The sequence below is a fragment of the Simochromis diagramma genome, unplaced genomic scaffold (genome assembly GCF_900408965.1).
Source record: "Simochromis diagramma unplaced genomic scaffold, fSimDia1.1 OVJJ01000317.1, whole genome shotgun sequence".
In the NCBI taxonomy this organism is placed as follows: Eukaryota; Metazoa; Chordata; class Actinopteri; order Cichliformes; family Cichlidae; genus Simochromis; species Simochromis diagramma.
In genome coordinates, this window is record NW_024386994.1 from 3,929,674 (window position 1) to 3,946,976 (window position 17,303).

A 17,303-nucleotide genomic window follows, 5' to 3' on the forward strand; every position below is an offset into this window, starting at 1 on the left:
ATATGCCGAGCGTTATCATTTTGTAGATTCATGAACATTTTGTTGTGATATAGCATGTAAATAAGACTGCAGTGTTTTGCTATTTTAATAAAGAAATCAAACTCACTCATGCCTGTCACTGAAACGTCAGGACACATCACAACGAGCATCACGTCACAGCAGACTTCATTCCAAAAACATCTGTTTTATTGTTTCCAGGTCATTGTTAAACAAAATAGGAATGATAGTGATCATTATTATCCAGAGAATATAAGTTAAATATAAATAAGATCATGTCAGGTCGGCTAGCGTCAGAATTAGAATTGCACATTCAAATCATCAGAAAGAAAAGTTTCACATTTCAGAATCAAATCCCACATCAGGCCGACATTTAGCGGTGGTACCGAACCCAACCATAAGCCCAATTTATCCTCCATTTAAAACTCTATAAATATATCACTACATTAAACTTAATCTGCGTATTAATATCGTAATTATTGTTCTTACTATAACGTCAAACTAAACCGTAGCTCAGGGAATCTGTAACATGCAGCACGAGTAATCTGCTGAGATTTACGTCTCAATGCCAGGCGAGAAACGGAAACACGAGCCAGAAAAATCCAATTCCCGAAAAAGCACAGAGATGGACGAGGCGCTGACGTCACAGGAGTTATAATCAGGAGTTTGTCATGCATTTTCTCTCGTATGTTAGACTTTTGAGATTCTAAAAATACACATTTCTCTTGTTTAGAGTTGGTCACAATGTAGCTTTGATGCATTATTTATCCTTCATTTTTTAATAAAACTAAGTTTTACACATCCACACTGTAAAACTCGTCTTCAAACCACAATAAATTCTGTGTTGCATTTCGCGGACAAATAAAAAATGCTCATCATTAATTTGATACTTTCCACTGAATACCAGTCACTTATATTTTGCACATGAAGTAATTTCAAAATAAAAGCTCCTGCTCTCCCTCGTACGACCTCCCGTCCATTTCTCCTACTTTCACTGGAATGTTTGCTCCACTTTTTGCACACTTTGTGACAATGAGAAGCACCATCCCAAAAGCAGATTTAGTAAACAGGTGCATGTACTGTACGTCTTCCTTGCGCGAGAGAATTTGCTTGGTTCACTTTGTGTGGTGCTCACATTGGCAGGATTGAGGGTGTTCTGGCTTTCCCAGGATGACACACACTGATTGACTTTAGGATGCTTTGGATTAAAGCCCATACCGAATATTCTGAATGCATGCTGCACCATTCTGACTGCTTTGCGAGGTTATACTGATTTAATTAACAGTTTATTTTTGTACTGTAGATCTGTTTGTATCAATTATGTTCTTAGTCATCATGAATGGGCATGCTGTCCATTGGTCACACTGCAGTAACTCAAATCACATCACATCACAGCATCCTTCTGTGTGCAGCCTTTAACACTACAGCAGCTACGGTGCCTTCATTTCTTCACGTCGTCTTCGTTCCTCTACATGCTGCCAAACATCTCAGTGTCCCTTCTTACTTCTCAAACTCTGTTCATCTCTTTAGGAAACCCCTTTCTTCCTTTCTTTAATCCAACTAGATGGTAGGTATATAGATAAAGACAGATAAGCTTCTTCTATTTTTTCTATCCACGACACACTGCGCCTTCTTTGATCAACAGGATCTGACTAGTAAGACTTCTCAGTGGTCCTCTATTGTTTACAGCTCGTTGGTCAGCTCATCTGCAAACTCAGCCATGATGTCATGCACCCAGGTGTCCTTTTCTTCCTGGGAAGTGTCAACTAGGAAGACAGTCAGCTTCCTCTCCCATGGGTTAGTGGCTTCCTGTACTGCCTCCAGCTGGGCCACCATAGGCTTCTTCTCCACGTGGTGCCGGAAAACAATGGAGGCCTCCTCGGACCACTGCCTTTGCTTCACTCCTGCGGAGAACCAGGAGCCAAGTCCAAATGAGAACCAGGCATAAATAAATAGGTATAAATAAGTAATAAATCAAACGCAGGTCTTGCAGGTTGATGTAATTGTACAGCCCAGTTGACTGAGTGTCATGTGACGTGTACTCACCAGCCAGCTGAGCAGTGATTCCCTGAAACGGCAGCTGCCTGAACTCTTTGATCAGAGGTCTGAGCTGTGTGCAGCTGACCAGCTCGTGCTTACCATAGTCCAACTCATAAACAGACACCAAGCCGCTGTTCAGAACTCCCTTCACCAGCACACGATGCCAGCTGAAGAGTCGATGGAGAGAAAGCACACGCACTCACAATTCAAGTTCTTAACAGCATGCGTTGTGAGATTTGTAGTTGTAAACTCACCTGTTTTCCACTTTAGCAGCATAAATCTGATTCTTCTCTACGTTTAGTGGTTTCTCCTCTGTTTTGTTGTAGTAGAGAATCATCTCTCCCATCAGCACTACCAGTCTGTACATGTCTCCCCATGGCTGTAGCACAAAGTGGCCGGGGTGGCACGCCAATGATACGTATACATCCATGTTGTTTCCTGAAAAAACAAGAGTCCAATGTGAAATAAGAACATTGAGGATTAGAGCATTCGAATGCAGTATATACTGTGTGGTGGGTGTTTAAACAAGACAAATAACAACAGTGTTTTCTTTAGACAATATACTCTTCCTTGGTACCTATAGTGGGCAGCTCTAATGGTGGTGGCAGCTGGAGAGAGGATGTGGGGGATGATGGTGTTTCTGTCGGGCTGCTGGGGGTGGTGGTGGTGTTTCCACCGCCTCCACTGCCTTTGGGCCCCGACAGAGCCCTCCTGAGGTGAGGCTTGACTGGGACATTAGCTGATGTTGGGCTGCCATTGGTGGAGTTACTGGCACTGGAGGTCTTGGTGGATGAAGTAGGTGTGAAAATCCTGGCAGAGCTGAGAAAGTCATAAAACTAGAAATTCAGTTTAAATGAATTACAACTGAGAAAGGAGAAAAAATAGACATTAGCTGGAGGGCACAGAGTTAACAGGTGAAAAACCATCATCGAGAACCTGTGGCTGGTCAGGAAGACGTCTGGTTGCTGCTTTAACAGCTCGGACTGGGCCATCTGACGGTTGAGGCTGCGGTCCGGGTCATGGAAGTTCTTGTCTGTGAATAAGTGGACGTGAATGCAGCGCTTCTTTTCATCCACTTTGGCAACCTTGGTGAGTGTGGAGGGACACAAAGAAGAAAAACACAGAGGAAAAAGCACAGAAAGCTCATTTAACACATTTACGGCTGCGTTTAGTTTCTTCATAGTAGAATATTTTAGAATACTTTTCACAGTTGTTTTGAGTTTCTAAATCAATCTAAATATATTGCTATATGTAAAAAAAAAAGGATAGTGTGAATGTTTGTAAGTCTATTTTTTATCATCATCTCCACCTCTTCAGCTCAAAAGGCCAAAAAATACATTTATAAAGGGGACAAAGCCATTTACCTTCATACTACAGTCAGTGGTGTTCAACACTTTGTCTCGAAGCCACTGCACAGCATCTGGAGTCCAGGATCCAACACTGACAGCCAGGTCTGCTAGACAGCACTTCACAGCCTGAACACAGGTTGCATGCATCAGCTTATCTAACAATATGCCCACATTTCTACAGATACCGTCTAAATCCTAACTGTATAAATGACATATATGATCTTATTACTTATTTCTCTGGTCGGGTGTTCACTGTCTGCACATTAAAGACATAGACCCTGACCTGTGGTGGGATAGCCATAAGGTCACGGAGGAATGGGGGAGGAATCTCCCTCAGCTCAAACACCTCGACAGAAGCCTGCACGCCCACATCAATGAACAGGATGTCCAACACTCTGCTGCCATGAAGGTTGGTGATCTAAAGAGACAAGAAAGCGTCACGTTTTTAAACCGCCTCGGAGAAAAGTTATAGATAAACAGATAACTATACTTGGTACTGATTGCAACACAAGGATTAACTGAGGTTGTGACTGCTTATCAAAGGTTAACAAAAGGAAATAAATGGTCCTCTATTGAGCAACAGTCATTTTGTTCCTTGTTTAATAATTCACATTGTTTATTGCAGGAAACAGTTACCTCGACACGGGACCATTTTCCTTTGTAGCGAGCCAAACATCTTTTCCCACAAAAAGGTCGGGAGACCAGGAACTCTGATGTTACCTGGAAGAAAATTAATGGAATTAAAATCTTTAATAAAAAAAACAAAAAAACCCCATAATTGTTACATTTGACTACAGTGTTACAATGTGACTTTGATCTAAAATGTTTCCTTATGTTTAATGTTTCATTCTGTGTATTTTTGACCTAAACTCATCTGATCCAATAAATCTTCCGTCTTAACACAACACGCTGGCAGCTCTGCTCTGTTTACCCAAACGCTGACGTAAAAATGACGCTACACGCTTTAAAGGCCGCTGAACTACAAAAGCATCCGCTGCACTGTGCTGCTAACAGACTAAGTGGCTTGGCCATGTCTTAACTCCAGATTAGCAACCTAATCGTAATCTGTCCACAACACTGCCTGAGAGAAAACACATGGCATTGTTACATTCACAAAAGTCTTTTTAAGATGACGTTGATGAGCTCCGATCTGCTAATTCAAAGAGAATTAGAAGAAGAGATAAAAGGTTGGATTATTTTCCAGTTTGTACACAGGACGCATGTATGTATGACCCAATGTGATCCAGTTATTTAATGGCAATACATGCATTTTTATATAAGCTCTAAGAAATGATGACATGTAAAGCCACAGAAAGAGAAGTGTGAGCTAGAAAATGAAAATCTCATTTGGAACAAGTCTCATTCAAGTCCTCAGAGCCTGAAATTAGCATGAAGTTTTCTGAAGGTAATCTACTCAAACATAGCCATGAAATCTTGGAGGTGTCTGCAGAAAACCGACTAATTCTGTTTCACCTGGGCCTACTGCTGGACAAAAGCGACTACGACTACACAATGTTCGGTTGACTTGTTTTGTCAACTGCTGTTTGCAGAGTAACGTTCAAGTGTAGCCATTTAACAGTGCACGAGTTGACCACAAGGAGACACACTACACTGAAAATAGTAACATAAACAGCTACAGTGTGTAATAGATACTATTATATAATATACTTGAAATAAATGTAATTTAAATGAAATAATATTTTTGCATTTTCTACAACACGCTGTCTGTTCTTCTGCATATGCTCAGGTGTAATATTTGCATATCAATTAAAAATGACAAGATATCAGTCATGTTAGCTATTTTAGCTTTTCTCTTACACTACGATAAGTAACATATCAAGGCTACAAGATTATAATCAATCTGCACACTGATAAAAGTATCACAGTTCCAAAAAAGCTCTGAGACAGCACACGAAGCAGGCATTTACCTGTGAGTGGAAGTACGTCTCTATTTTCTCCAGCGTCTCGTTCATTTTGGTAAGACCTCTGGAGGGAGGCTGACAGTAGATAGTCCCATCAGAACAAACGCTACTGATGGCCACATTCATATAAGCGCTGTTCACCTGAGGAGAGCCATAAAAACAATTGTGCTGTGTTACAAAACCACATGCGTACCCACATGTATTCACGCACAGTCACTTCGGTACCTGTAACGGACTCGCTAGCGACTTGTCGTGCAGAGCTTTCATGCAGGCAGCGTTGATGTTTATGTCATCATCCTGCGACGTGTCGTACAGGACAACCAGAGGGGTCTGCCCTCTCTCCAGGATCTCGGCCAAGAGAATCTTTCCACTCGCCATCGTCTCAAACTTCTTCAGCACCGCCAGGTCCTGACAGAATGGCTCAAGGCCTAGGCACACACAAAGACACAAAACATATATATTCTCAGGTACTAGAAACCTTTGGAGAAGCTCTTTTCCATAGAACGATCAGATCTGTTCAGATCTGTGACTGGGCCCTGCAGCACTGAACATTTCTGACTGGTCGACTGTTTATTGGCTGCATTACCGACATCTACTTACACAACTCGAACAGTTATGTGCAAAATGACGTATTGGACTAATCTCCACAGCTTTTCGCTGTGTGTGGAGGCAGCTTTGCTTAAAATCCCGGGAATAAAATCTCAGTCTTTTGTGCATATGAACCAACTAGGAAAGGAAAAAGAAAGTTTGACAGGAGTGGCAACAAATTTCTTTAAGTAATGTTCAGTTTTCTTCCAAATTACTTGCGTTTTTATCATTAAATGATGAGTACACCCACCTGCCAGTTTACACTTGGCTGCCTGGAAAGACAGTTTAAAGAACTTCTCATGCAGTTCAAACACTTTGTTTTTGCTGATCACCTCTGAGAAGCCATGATCCACATAATACACCTATAGAGCCAAAAAAAGAAAAGATCAGAGGGAGAACTTATACGTCCTCAAATTAATCCTTCAGGTCATTTCCTGTGTTTGACCCCTCACCTTGACCTTGTCAGTCATGACCTCACAGACTTGTGCCCTCAGAATCTCCTCCTCTTCCTCCGCCCTGACTGCAACAAGCTGGCCCGAGGATAGGGATGATACAGGTGTTGGGCTGCTTTGGTCCAAACCATAAAACTCTCTCATTTCATCTTCCATGGACTCCTGAGCCTGGGAGTAACCCTCACCGATGTACCTGCAGCGGAGGAGAGACAGTCAGGGATTTATGCTCTCCGCCTTGTTACGACGCAATCGCACAACTTCTGTCTTACCTGAGTAAAACCCCGTTCGTGTTGGTCGCCTCCACCACCAGCACAGAGGGGTACTCCTCTTTGGGGATCTGTAGTGGAGGCACTGCCTGGTTACTGAGCCTCCTCCCCAGCTCCTTCCTCACCCTCAGCTCCTCCTCACTGGCTGAAGAGTTCCTCCTGTTGCAGTTCTCGTCCTCTCCTCCTCCTCCTCCACCTCCAGTACTGCTTCGCCTGTACAGGATGGCCCTCTTGGGGTTGTCAGGCATCGGGTAGTCGATGGTGCAGATGTCAGAGAGGAGATCAAGGTTGACCAGAACATGTCCTGGCAGTTTGGTCTTAAAGACACATAAGATATAATAATATTATCAGGTTCACCCGGCATGTACATGAAAGTATACTGAAGTATTACTGACTTTGTAGGTGTCCTGGAAGAGCTTGGGTAGCGCATGGGCCCACAGGCCACTGGAGTACTTCACTAACAGTTCCTCCAGCTTCTGCTTCAGGTCAGGGCTGAGGGTTGCAGGGGACGAGGGAGGGCTGGGTGAAGAGGAGGATGAAGGTGGAGACTGAGAAGACCGAGAGCCAGAGCGAGTCGGACGAGTGCTGGGGGCTCTCTGTTGGACAGAGGATTGGAAAGGTTTGTCTGCGGGCACGTTTGTGGTTGTAGCAGAGTTTGGGTGGGTGAGGATGGGCGAAGAGGAGGAGGAAGTGTTTGTCTGTTCCTTGGCAGGGTAGAGAAGCCGCTCTGATGGGTTGCTGCTGCAGGTTTTCTCTACCTGGAAGGACAAACGGAGCAGCCCTATTACAAAAGCATTTTGCATTGCACTACAGTGATGTTTTAGAATTATCTTTCTCTTTGCTTGGAAACAGAAACCCTTATTAAGCTACCAAAGCACGAATAATAATTACAGCATCATAAGCGACACATACTATGCAAATGTGCGTCCAGGTCTCCAGGTCTTTAATGGCCTCTGTGGGCAGGTCTTGTTTGTAAAGCTCTCTGTACATCTGAGGCAGTTTGGACACCCAGAAGCCATTACTGTACTTCGCCAAGATCTCTCTGATGTGACCTTGGACCAGTTGGGGGTTGTAGGGCTTTGCTTTCCCAGAACCAAAGCTCTCGTTTAAGTTTGAGGGTGCTGGAAGATAAATAGAGAAAAACAGACAAGAAGGAAAAAAAGATCAGACACATGTATAAAGCCCACTACTGCTTCTAAAGTAATCATTTCCTTGGACCTGAACTATTAGATTGAATGATGTGACTTCACCTCTAAAAGTGAAACAGAAGCAAAAGAGAAAACAAAATAGGAGAGTGAAAAAAGTCCCATTACTTCTATTTTTGTGTGCTGACTCAAAGGAAATCCAAAATAAAGGAAAGAACGATATATAAAAAAAATCACTAATAATCAGAGAGGAATTATCTTCTGCCGATTTGGAGGACAGAACAATACACAAGACGTATTTTTAGTGTGCTGAAAAGGAGCCTGTCCTACTTACGAGCGGTCTGCTGGGAGTTTCTGGAAAGGTGAGCGTGCACCTCTTTCTGAAACCGCGATGGTAGGGTCATCCTCCTAAACACAAGAGAACAAACAAGAAGGATAATTAGCTTTTTGCAAGTTCTAAAAGGCAAAGAAAAAGAAAATACTGATGACAGGCCGTCTACCTGTTTCTTCCTTCTTTGTTTAGAACGTCTGACTCTTGGGCCATCCTTTAAAAAAACATTACATTTGATTTTGGAGCTGGAAGGTCTTTTATCTTATTTGAGGCAAAGCACAATCAGAGCTTCAAAATAACTCAGGTAACATTTCAAAGTCCAAACAGATAGCTTGCTAAAGTTCTCAGAATGATGACCTGTTAATCCTGAGATACTGCACAGCAGGAACTGCATTGCACTAGTTTCCCAATGCAGTGATCTGCTGAGTACCTCTATCTGTGCGCTGAGTAGAATATCCATCTCTTTATTCTGCTGAAATCTTCACTGATCTTCCATCAATTTCGTCTGCCCCTCATCTTTATCATGTCTGAGGGTCAACTCAAATCACACAGCTCTGTTTAAACATTTCTCCAATCAGTCAGAACTCTTGCCTCACTCAGGTACATGTTAATGTAATCATGCAGTCAATAAACAGAGCAACAGCACCATTCGCTTCACAGCCCCAAATGTCTTACCTACACATAAAATCTGTATATTACAAAACACAATAACAGGAAATGTGCACTACACTGACCTCTTCCTTTACTTTTTGAGGCCTGTGGAGGTGGTGAAAACACACTGAAGGAATAAACAATTAAAAGTAAATTCAGGCTTTTTATTGAAGCGTCCTGAATAACTACAGATGTTATTTTTATGTAGCAACATTAATGTGGAGGTCTCCACCAGTGTTTTTTTTATTGGCTGGGCAATAAAATGACTGAAAGCAGTACAACAGGTTCAGTCGTGCAGTGTGCAGACATAAAGGTGTCCAAGTGTTTGCCTGCCTCAGCACGTTGGCAAGAATGAAGAAGAGTAGTTTTTAATTTGAGACAAATATAGTCATTTTCTAAAGTTATGAGCTTTTATTGTACCTTTTATTGTAATCTAATGAACCGTCTTCAACTTAAGTAATGTTTTCCTTACTTCACTGGTTTTTCATCAAATGACATATAAATGATGTTTAAATGTAATTCAGTGTTGTACTGCGCCTGTCTTTTTACTGAATTTACAGCTTGCACATCCAGGCAGCCCATAGTGCTACTGCACACACTACACACACACACACACAAATAAATGATGATGACTCTGGCTTGCACAGTGGAACATCTAGAGGGATACAGAGAGATGTGCTGATTCACTCTGTGCCGGTTTAGAAGAGTTAATCTACCACAGAATAGAACAGGGATTAAAACGGGCTCATGCTCCCCCTGCACTGGGCTCGTGTCCCCTGCCAATACACCAGGCGTCCCACCCTGTTGCCCCATTGTGCTACAGAGGGCCAGCAGCACCTTCAGTGATACAGATATAGAACTGATGTCAGTTGTTTTCACAGGACGGTGAACTAAATAGTGGGTGGATGGAAGTGGGAGAAACAGTCATTGAGCAGAAGTGATATTTGATTCATTGTTGATGAAATATGATGTAGCAAATGACAGCAGCAGCACGAGTACAAATGGAACAATGTTAGATACATTTATAAAAAAGAAGGAAGAACAAAGGTAGAAAGAATGAAGGGAGACAGAATACAGAGAGAGAACCAGAATAATGTAGAGAGCGTATCATCAGCCCAGTGCTGAATAAGCAGCAGCAGCAGCAGGGAGATGGTTATCATCCAGAAACCAAGCAGAGTTCAACCAGACACCCATTCACGAGTCTGCTCGTGAATGCTCGTTTTGATTCAGCTCAGCTCACACAGGTGGAGAGAAGGCAGAAAGAGAGGGTAGCAATGAATTTTTACGTTGCCTATAACTTTATAAAAGCAAATAAAGACGACAACAAAATGAGCTCTTTTATATCTTCCATGACTGAAATATTTTAAAACAACTTTTCTGGCATGAGATCTGAATTTTCTGAGCACAGCTGCCTGTGGCTCATTACTCTACATGGGTTTCCAAAGGACTGTGGAAGTCTGCTTGATGACTGATGCATGTAAGTGTACAAAGAAATCCCCACAAATATGTGGAGGTGGGGTTGAAGGATGTGAGCCTAACTAGATCTTTTCATAGTGAAACCCTAAAGAATTTTTCACTCTTTTGTCCAGTTCCAAAGACTGGATTTTGCTATTGAGGGCATTTTATATCATCTAATCAAATAAATAAACTTAACTGACAATCTGAAAAGTGAAACACCGCTCTTCTCAACCTTCCCTCTGGATCTACTCACTCTCATCCAAATCCAAATTGCTTTACTCACTTGTCTGGAGGTTGGTTTCCTTTCCTGTTGGATGTGTTCTGACTGGACATCTTGTTCGGATGCCCCCCAGTCTTGCCCTCTGATGGGCCATCCCTTAAGTCTCTTGCCTGCCTGAAGTCTCCATGTCCAGCCCCACGGCCAGGGCCTCCTCCTCTACCCCCACCTCGGCCACGGTGGTTCGGTTGCCTCAGAGAGTTTTGAGGTTTGGCTGTGGAGAGAGAGAAAGCAAACACGAAAAAAAATAAAGTTATGGACTTGAAGTGAATACAAGTGCAAGAACACAAACACACACAGACACACACACACACAACCTAACTAAGCTAAACCTGATTCTAGGACATGGACAGTGTGCCTGAAATCCTTGCAGTTGTTGCGTTCTACTGTAAAAAGTCCACGTGGTCACAAAAAACAGGCATTTATGTCACCCAGGCCTGAAAGAAGCCTTCAGGCCTGCAGAGCTGATGTGCTTTTAAAATCTAAAAGGAGCAAGTCCAGGTGTTTCCACTTGCTTCCAGTCTTTATGTTCAGTTAAGATAACCGACACATGGCTGTAGTGCACCAGTTATTGAACTGATGCCTCATTTAGCTTGAAGCGATTGCGGAAAACAAAGTTTATTCCTTTCAACTGGCACAGCTAAGGTGAAACACAAGTTCAACTGTATGCCGTATATGTTTAGTTTAAGACTGGAGGTACATGTAACAAAAAACGTCAGGATTAATCTGATGTGAGTATAAATCCAGTAATTGTAATCCATTACAGTCCCTGTTTATCCAGCAGAAAGATGGAAAGTCAGAGTTACACCATTCACATTTGTCCTGACATCACATTTCTGCGCGATGACCTCACCAGTATACCTCCTGTGCATAACCCTTAGTCATTTACACTCCCACACTCTGTCCTTTTCATTTCTTCCTCACACTGACTCTTCTTTTATCTCCACTCTTTCTGCTCAATCTCTTTGCTTCTCTGTGAGATCCAGAACTTTCTCCTGCTTTCTTATTCACTCTGTTCTCACTGAATCTCCACAATTTCTATTGAGAGAAAAGAGCTCCTTCATCAGCCACTGACTTCAAAAGTCATCAGCAGGCAATTCCCGCATCTAAATCTATTCTGTGGACATCCTATTGGCCACTGGCACTCAGTCAATTAATAAATCAGCCAGTTAATAAATCACTGAACTATACACACACACACACACACACACACACACATTAGAGAAACCCAGCAGGCATAAGCATAAATCCACATGCAGATACAGTCAAGGACAAACACCCACAAACATACACACCAACACTAAGAGCAGACGCTGCATCACCTCACCGGCATGGACACACAGTCCCTGGTCTGTCTCTGCCTGAATAATAATAACCCAAGCGGGGAGGAGAGAAGGAGAGGGTGCATGTGCGTGGGGAAGAGAGAGCTTGATTTGTGAATCAGCGTCTCCTCGCTTGCAGCTGACTCTCAGCTGCTTCAGACCGTGTTAGCCTCAGATTTCAACATCCTCCTCTCCCTCCCTCTCTCTCTCCTTTTTTTGACTCCTTCCTTCCTTGTCTCCTTACCATTTCACCATCCCTCCATCTTTCTTCTCCTCCAACCGTCTCACTGCCACTCTTTCTCTCTCCTCTACTCCTTTGTCTCCCTCTCTCTCTTTCTCCTCCCTGCACTACCACCTCCCACTTCCTCCTCTGGCTCTCAGAATATCCTGCAGCATCACAGTCTAGCAGAGGTGTGTGCACTGTAAATGTTTTAGTGCAAGTGTGTGTGTGTGAATGCAAAACGATAAATAAAAGTTCAGAAATGTTTGCGGACACGCAGTAAGGATGTATACGGGCTGAGATCTCGGTGCACCTGATGCTCGCGTGCAGCCCTGAATACCGTGGAGCTGCTTGTCTGAGTGTGTGAGATATCCTTAGTACCTAAAGGATGAGCAGGTCTCCACAGAAGGGCAGTTAAACAGGGCAGCTGTTCATCTACAAACTGTGAGGCTGCAGCACATAAAGCATTTGCATTTTGCATTGTCACAGCACTGAGATAGACACTGAACACCACTTCTGTTTCTATGCTGCTGCAGCAGCACTGCTGCACTGTAGCGCTAGAGGAGTCTGGAAAAGCTCATTTTTGTTGTGTGAAAATGTGAAAGTTTGGGTACTACAAAACTGCTCCGTCATCGTCATCGGGCTTTTACACAGCAGATGGCTCCACTAAATGGCTCACTTACCAAATCGAGCTCTCAGTTTATCTCTGAAAAGTGTTTTTTCTTTGAATTTGAGGAAAACTGCAACATTAGGGTGGATATTCTACAACAATACAACAACATCCAATCTTTAGGTTGTTTATGCTAACACATGTTCAGTTTTGTGATGTAATTTACTCAGTCTTCAATCGCTTTTTCTAGCCGAGCTCCACATATTCATGCTCCTGCAATGACTGCAAAACAATAAATACTTGGAGTTTTACTCTGAACTGAACCTGAGGGAGAGGCAGAGGGAGGGAAAAATGCCAGTGCATATGAGGATACATCTTGTTTAACTTTTTACAGTGAGCAGAATAAAAACACGTCTCCCTGTCCTTTCTCAGCAGTGCGCACACAGAGAACAACATTCATGTTTCTTTCTTCCTTTTACTTCCCGTCAGTGAGCACGATTACAAGTCTCAGACTTGTTAAGTGTGTTCCATTAATGTCTGAATATAAGTATGTTAGAGTTATAGTTAAATTAACATGTGCAACAATTCCAGTCTCATGCTCTCCTCTTCAGACACTTTCAATCGAACGCAGCAATATAAACAGTTAAATTCCTCTTAGTGCCATTTGGCGAGCTGTGCCAATTAACTTTGAAATGTAATATGGACTATAAACTTTTTGAATTACTGACAACAGAAGACTTTGAGAGTTAATAAATATGTAAAATGTTTTCACTCTGTGATGTGTTTTACAACATTATGAACCGCAAGTTCTAACTATGAATGATGGTCAGGTTCGAGTTAACCTTTTCAGGCAGCAGTGTGGCTGCTCTTCTCTATCAGCCCATCAGTTGTAAAGCCAGGTTGTGTGACAGCAGCCCTGGTGCATAGCTCTGGTTTAGTTTCACACACTGCCGAAAAACCCAGAGCGTCAGGCACATTTACGCATGTGTCACAGTAACGGTATCTTCATTGCCCTAAATCAGCCTTACTGATAATTACCAAAATACTTTCGTTAATGGTTCATCTGCAAGTATACAGAAGCTCTTCAATCAAAATATTGTTAATGCTAAAAAAATAATTATTGTCGTTATCCATGTATGTTCAAATATGCTAATTAACAAAAAAGCTAAAAAAACAGTGAAATATATATTTTTTCTAAAGTCATCGCAGTTATTTACCTGCACGCCTTAACTGAAGAATTAGTTTTAGTGGTTGAATGCTATGATTGATTAACGTCTGACTTCTCAGAAAAGTCCAGTCTGCCAGTTCAAATATGGGTATACAAACAGAAATTCAGTTCAGTGAATTCAGCAACTTTTACTTTTAAACAAGTTTTTTAACATTTTTGTGTTTTCTTGTTTTTATCACAGGTGGTTTATCAAATCTGTTGAGCACTGCAGATTTTATTTCTGTATGAAATGCATACATTTATCTCTGAATAAAGCCTGCGCTCCATCTGAGTCTCAATCCTCAGGACCCACAAAAAGTCCAAAGCAATTTCTAACATATCAGTTCAGCTGTATATCATTCACATATTTATTCTCCTGCAGCCTGCTGACTGTGAGCACACCCCTGACTCTTCTGATGTAGATACGTATGAAGATGGCAACTGACTGCAAGAGGATGCCTCGCCGCTTCCTGTGAAGTGCGCATTTCAGAGGGTAAAGAGATCGTGAGTTGACTGCACATGGTCCAAATAATTTGGGTCGTGCTGCGGTCTCCAGTTACTGTTTTCTATGTTGGCCCAGGGAGGTCAAATGCATCGGAACTTAAACATAACACCAGCAAAATAGAAAAACATTGCAGAACTTTGAATGAAAATATTTGCCAGTTTGTCTAAAATGGTCATGCATAAACAAAGATGTACTTGAAAGCTAATAATCTATTAACAAATCTATGCTTCTGTTTCTTTATCAAAGAGTCATACGGTTGAAGGAAGAAAAACAGTAACCTTTGGATTTAAGGATTGTTTGGACCTTCTTTATCAGCAGCAGAGCAGTCAAAGTATTTGTGGAAGCTGGAGCTCAGACCTGCTCATCGAATGTCCACTCATTCTTCCAAAAAGAAGTTTCTGATTAGCTTTCCTGTTACCACGTCTGATGTTACTCGTTCTCTGACTTCATCCCACAATGCACCTGGAGGCCCACCTCTAGGCAGAGTATAAGCAGCACCTAATCCTCTCCTTTTACTAACAAATGAGCTAATTAACTGATCAACACACATTCATTATGAATATGCTGACGTGGAAATCCCTGTACGGGTCCCAAATTTTTTATATTTTTTACATTTTTTTACCATTGAGGACAAGCGGGGCAGCTGGTTTGACCCTCATCTGGGTGTTGACAAGGTGAGGTCGACCCGTCTTCTTGGATGTGCGCTGACGAGCCACCACCTTGGCTAGATGACCTGTCTCCTTGGCCCCTGAGGCAAAACAAACCACCTGGAAATAGAGAATGCAACAAGCATGCAGTCGTGCTCTAGTGTAATGTAAACATGGTTAAACCCTGCAGGCGTAATGCACATCACACAGTGTAACAATCTACCGATGACGTGTTTAAAGAAAGAAAGCAGAAAAATATATATCATCCATCGCCGCTTATGTGAAGCACATCGGCACACACCTCTCCCGAGCGGCTGCGCTCCATGCGGACTAAAGATGGCATGCTGGCTAGAAGAGCATCCAGGTTGCTGTGTCCCATCTGCTTATGTGGTATGTGCTCCCCAGTCAGCTCCTTATACTCTGACTGCAGGTGTGACAATGACACTCCACCTTTGTTGGACTGCAGGATGCCCCGCAGCATTTTTTTTGCCACCTCCGCATCAGCCATCTGAAGAAAAAAACACAAAAACAAACCCAAAACGCAACTTTTTAAACACTTCACTTCTGAAATCTTTTACTCTGATAATGACGCAAACCCATACTAATGTCCACACAGGCTGGGTTTACGCTGTAGGTCAATGAAGGACTGGTTAGGCAAGTTTTCATGAAGTGTTGATCAGATTTCAAGAAACAAACAGTGTATTCAGATCAATCTAAATCTCTGTTGCAGACTAAAACTGCAACTGAATTCTGAAGTCATAGTATCAGTAGAGTATTTGCTTTTTCTTTTAGGCATAAAAACCATCCATGACCAAAGCAAGCAAATGTATATAAAAACCTGCTTTTGAAAAATACAGTAAATACAGCAAAGAGCTCCTCTTGTTTGTGTTTTTATTTTGAAAAAGGCTGTTACATTCCATCTCTGCACAAAAATGCTTTCGGTTTCCAAACTAAAGCGCCCTGCAGCGGAATTGAAACATACAGAGCTGCTCCCTTTCGAACTTCAGGCAAAAGTAAAACGAAAACTTTAGATTTCAACAAGCATTTGGTATCAACTCTCGCTTCTGACCGACATGGAGACACACCCTGAAAGCAGAATTAGGGGTCTCACCGGACACACTGGAGTGTAAACAAGTGGAAATCCTCAACTTGCCCCTTAAAAAATTACAATGACTAAAATTTAGGAATACGCGAGATCGGGCACACTCGGAAAGCGTCAACTTTGCACTTTGGGAAACACACGATATCTGATCTTCTTTCGAAATTGGTCCCCGAAAAATCAATTATTCAAATTAAAGTATTTCTAAATATATTTATCCGTTCAGGTAGTACCGTGATGAAGAAGGTGGTGGAACTGGAGCAGGATGAAGTTAAAGTATCAGACTATTTCAGAATGAGATGGCTTTAGGCCACTTGTTGATATGGCCACTCTGAGCAGCGCAGACAGCAGACGGGAGAGGGATGAATGACGTAACGTGTCACACTTTAACTCCACACCCTCCATCGGGACAAAACTATTTGCTTTAACTTTTTCTGCCTTTATGAGTTTCATGAGCAAAAACTGTGCTTAAGTGGCTCTGAAAAAATACAATCACACCAACAGAGCATACCGGACCCGGTAAATAGCCCGCTTACGCGACCATACTGCGCGCAAAATCGAGTTAAATCCTCCTACCAAAGCCGGGACAGCGGCTACGTCGAGTTAGTTAAAAAGCGACGTCAAAATACCGGAACTACATAAATCTCGCCTTCATAATAAAACAACCGCGATACACCGGTTACCTTTCCCAAGGCAAATGACTAACAATAGCTTTAATTTTGAAAGTAGCTGCCGGAAAGAAGGTTTGCAACCCCGATTGAACACTTTTCAACCATCAAATCCGGGAGTAGCCACCCCCCCAAAAAAACAAAAAAAACACCACCGGCCAAGCTTTATCAGGAGTTAAACTTTTTAAGCCCCGTGAAAGTTATTCTAAAAGCTACCAGAACAGTCTACCTTGCTCTGCACGGACGAGGTGGTGAAGTCGGGACCTGGTCCAGTCGCTGTGGCGCTGTCACCGCCACGGGGGTTGGCTTCGTTCCCGGTGTGTGCCGGCCGGCAGGCACAGCCTCTCCTCCGCCACCTGATTGGTCGGCTGCGCATAGGCCTCTGGATAATTACACGTCAATACGCATCCAGGGACCCAATACATCCACACCAAAACTGTTGTGTGTGTGCGTGCGTAATAACGCACGAAGGGCCTTCGTGTTACTGTAACACAGATATGTGTAATAAGTGATCAACCCAAAATAAAAAAAAATAATAATAACAAGAAC

The 17,303-nt window shown here is 42.5% G+C and overlaps 2 protein-coding genes across 4 annotated transcripts in view; both read right to left on the minus strand.

The window, feature by feature from the left end:
• The window catches only part of LOC120739024 (tenascin-X-like), an 877,833-nt gene that overhangs the window by 799,862 nt on the left and 60,668 nt on the right, over positions 1-17,303 (minus strand). The window lies entirely within an intron of this gene.
• Positions 71-17,132, minus strand: tdrd7b (tudor domain containing 7 b). 3 transcript variants are annotated; one of them, XM_040040660.1, is made up of 21 exons: positions 16,984-17,132; positions 15,289-15,495; positions 14,963-15,107; positions 10,483-10,690; positions 8,260-8,304; positions 8,094-8,167; positions 7,527-7,735; positions 7,010-7,372; positions 6,618-6,931; positions 6,349-6,541; positions 6,147-6,258; positions 5,534-5,736; positions 5,315-5,449; positions 4,023-4,106; positions 3,670-3,804; positions 3,402-3,512; positions 2,974-3,122; positions 2,615-2,847; positions 2,292-2,475; positions 2,044-2,204; positions 71-1,901 (listed from the first exon to the last, which is right to left on the minus strand). In XM_040040660.1, exons 1-21 carry the CDS (start codon positions 17,128-17,130, stop codon positions 1,681-1,683), a joined length of 3,633 nt encoding a protein of 1,210 aa, XP_039896594.1. In that variant the 5' UTR covers positions 17,131-17,132; the 3' UTR covers positions 71-1,680. The 3 variants fall into 3 exon arrangements, with proteins under 3 accessions (XP_039896594.1, XP_039896593.1, XP_039896595.1); XM_040040659.1 differs by having other exon boundaries at positions 2,615-2,856; positions 16,984-17,130; XM_040040661.1 differs by lacking the exon at positions 8,260-8,304 and having other exon boundaries at positions 2,615-2,856; positions 16,984-17,130.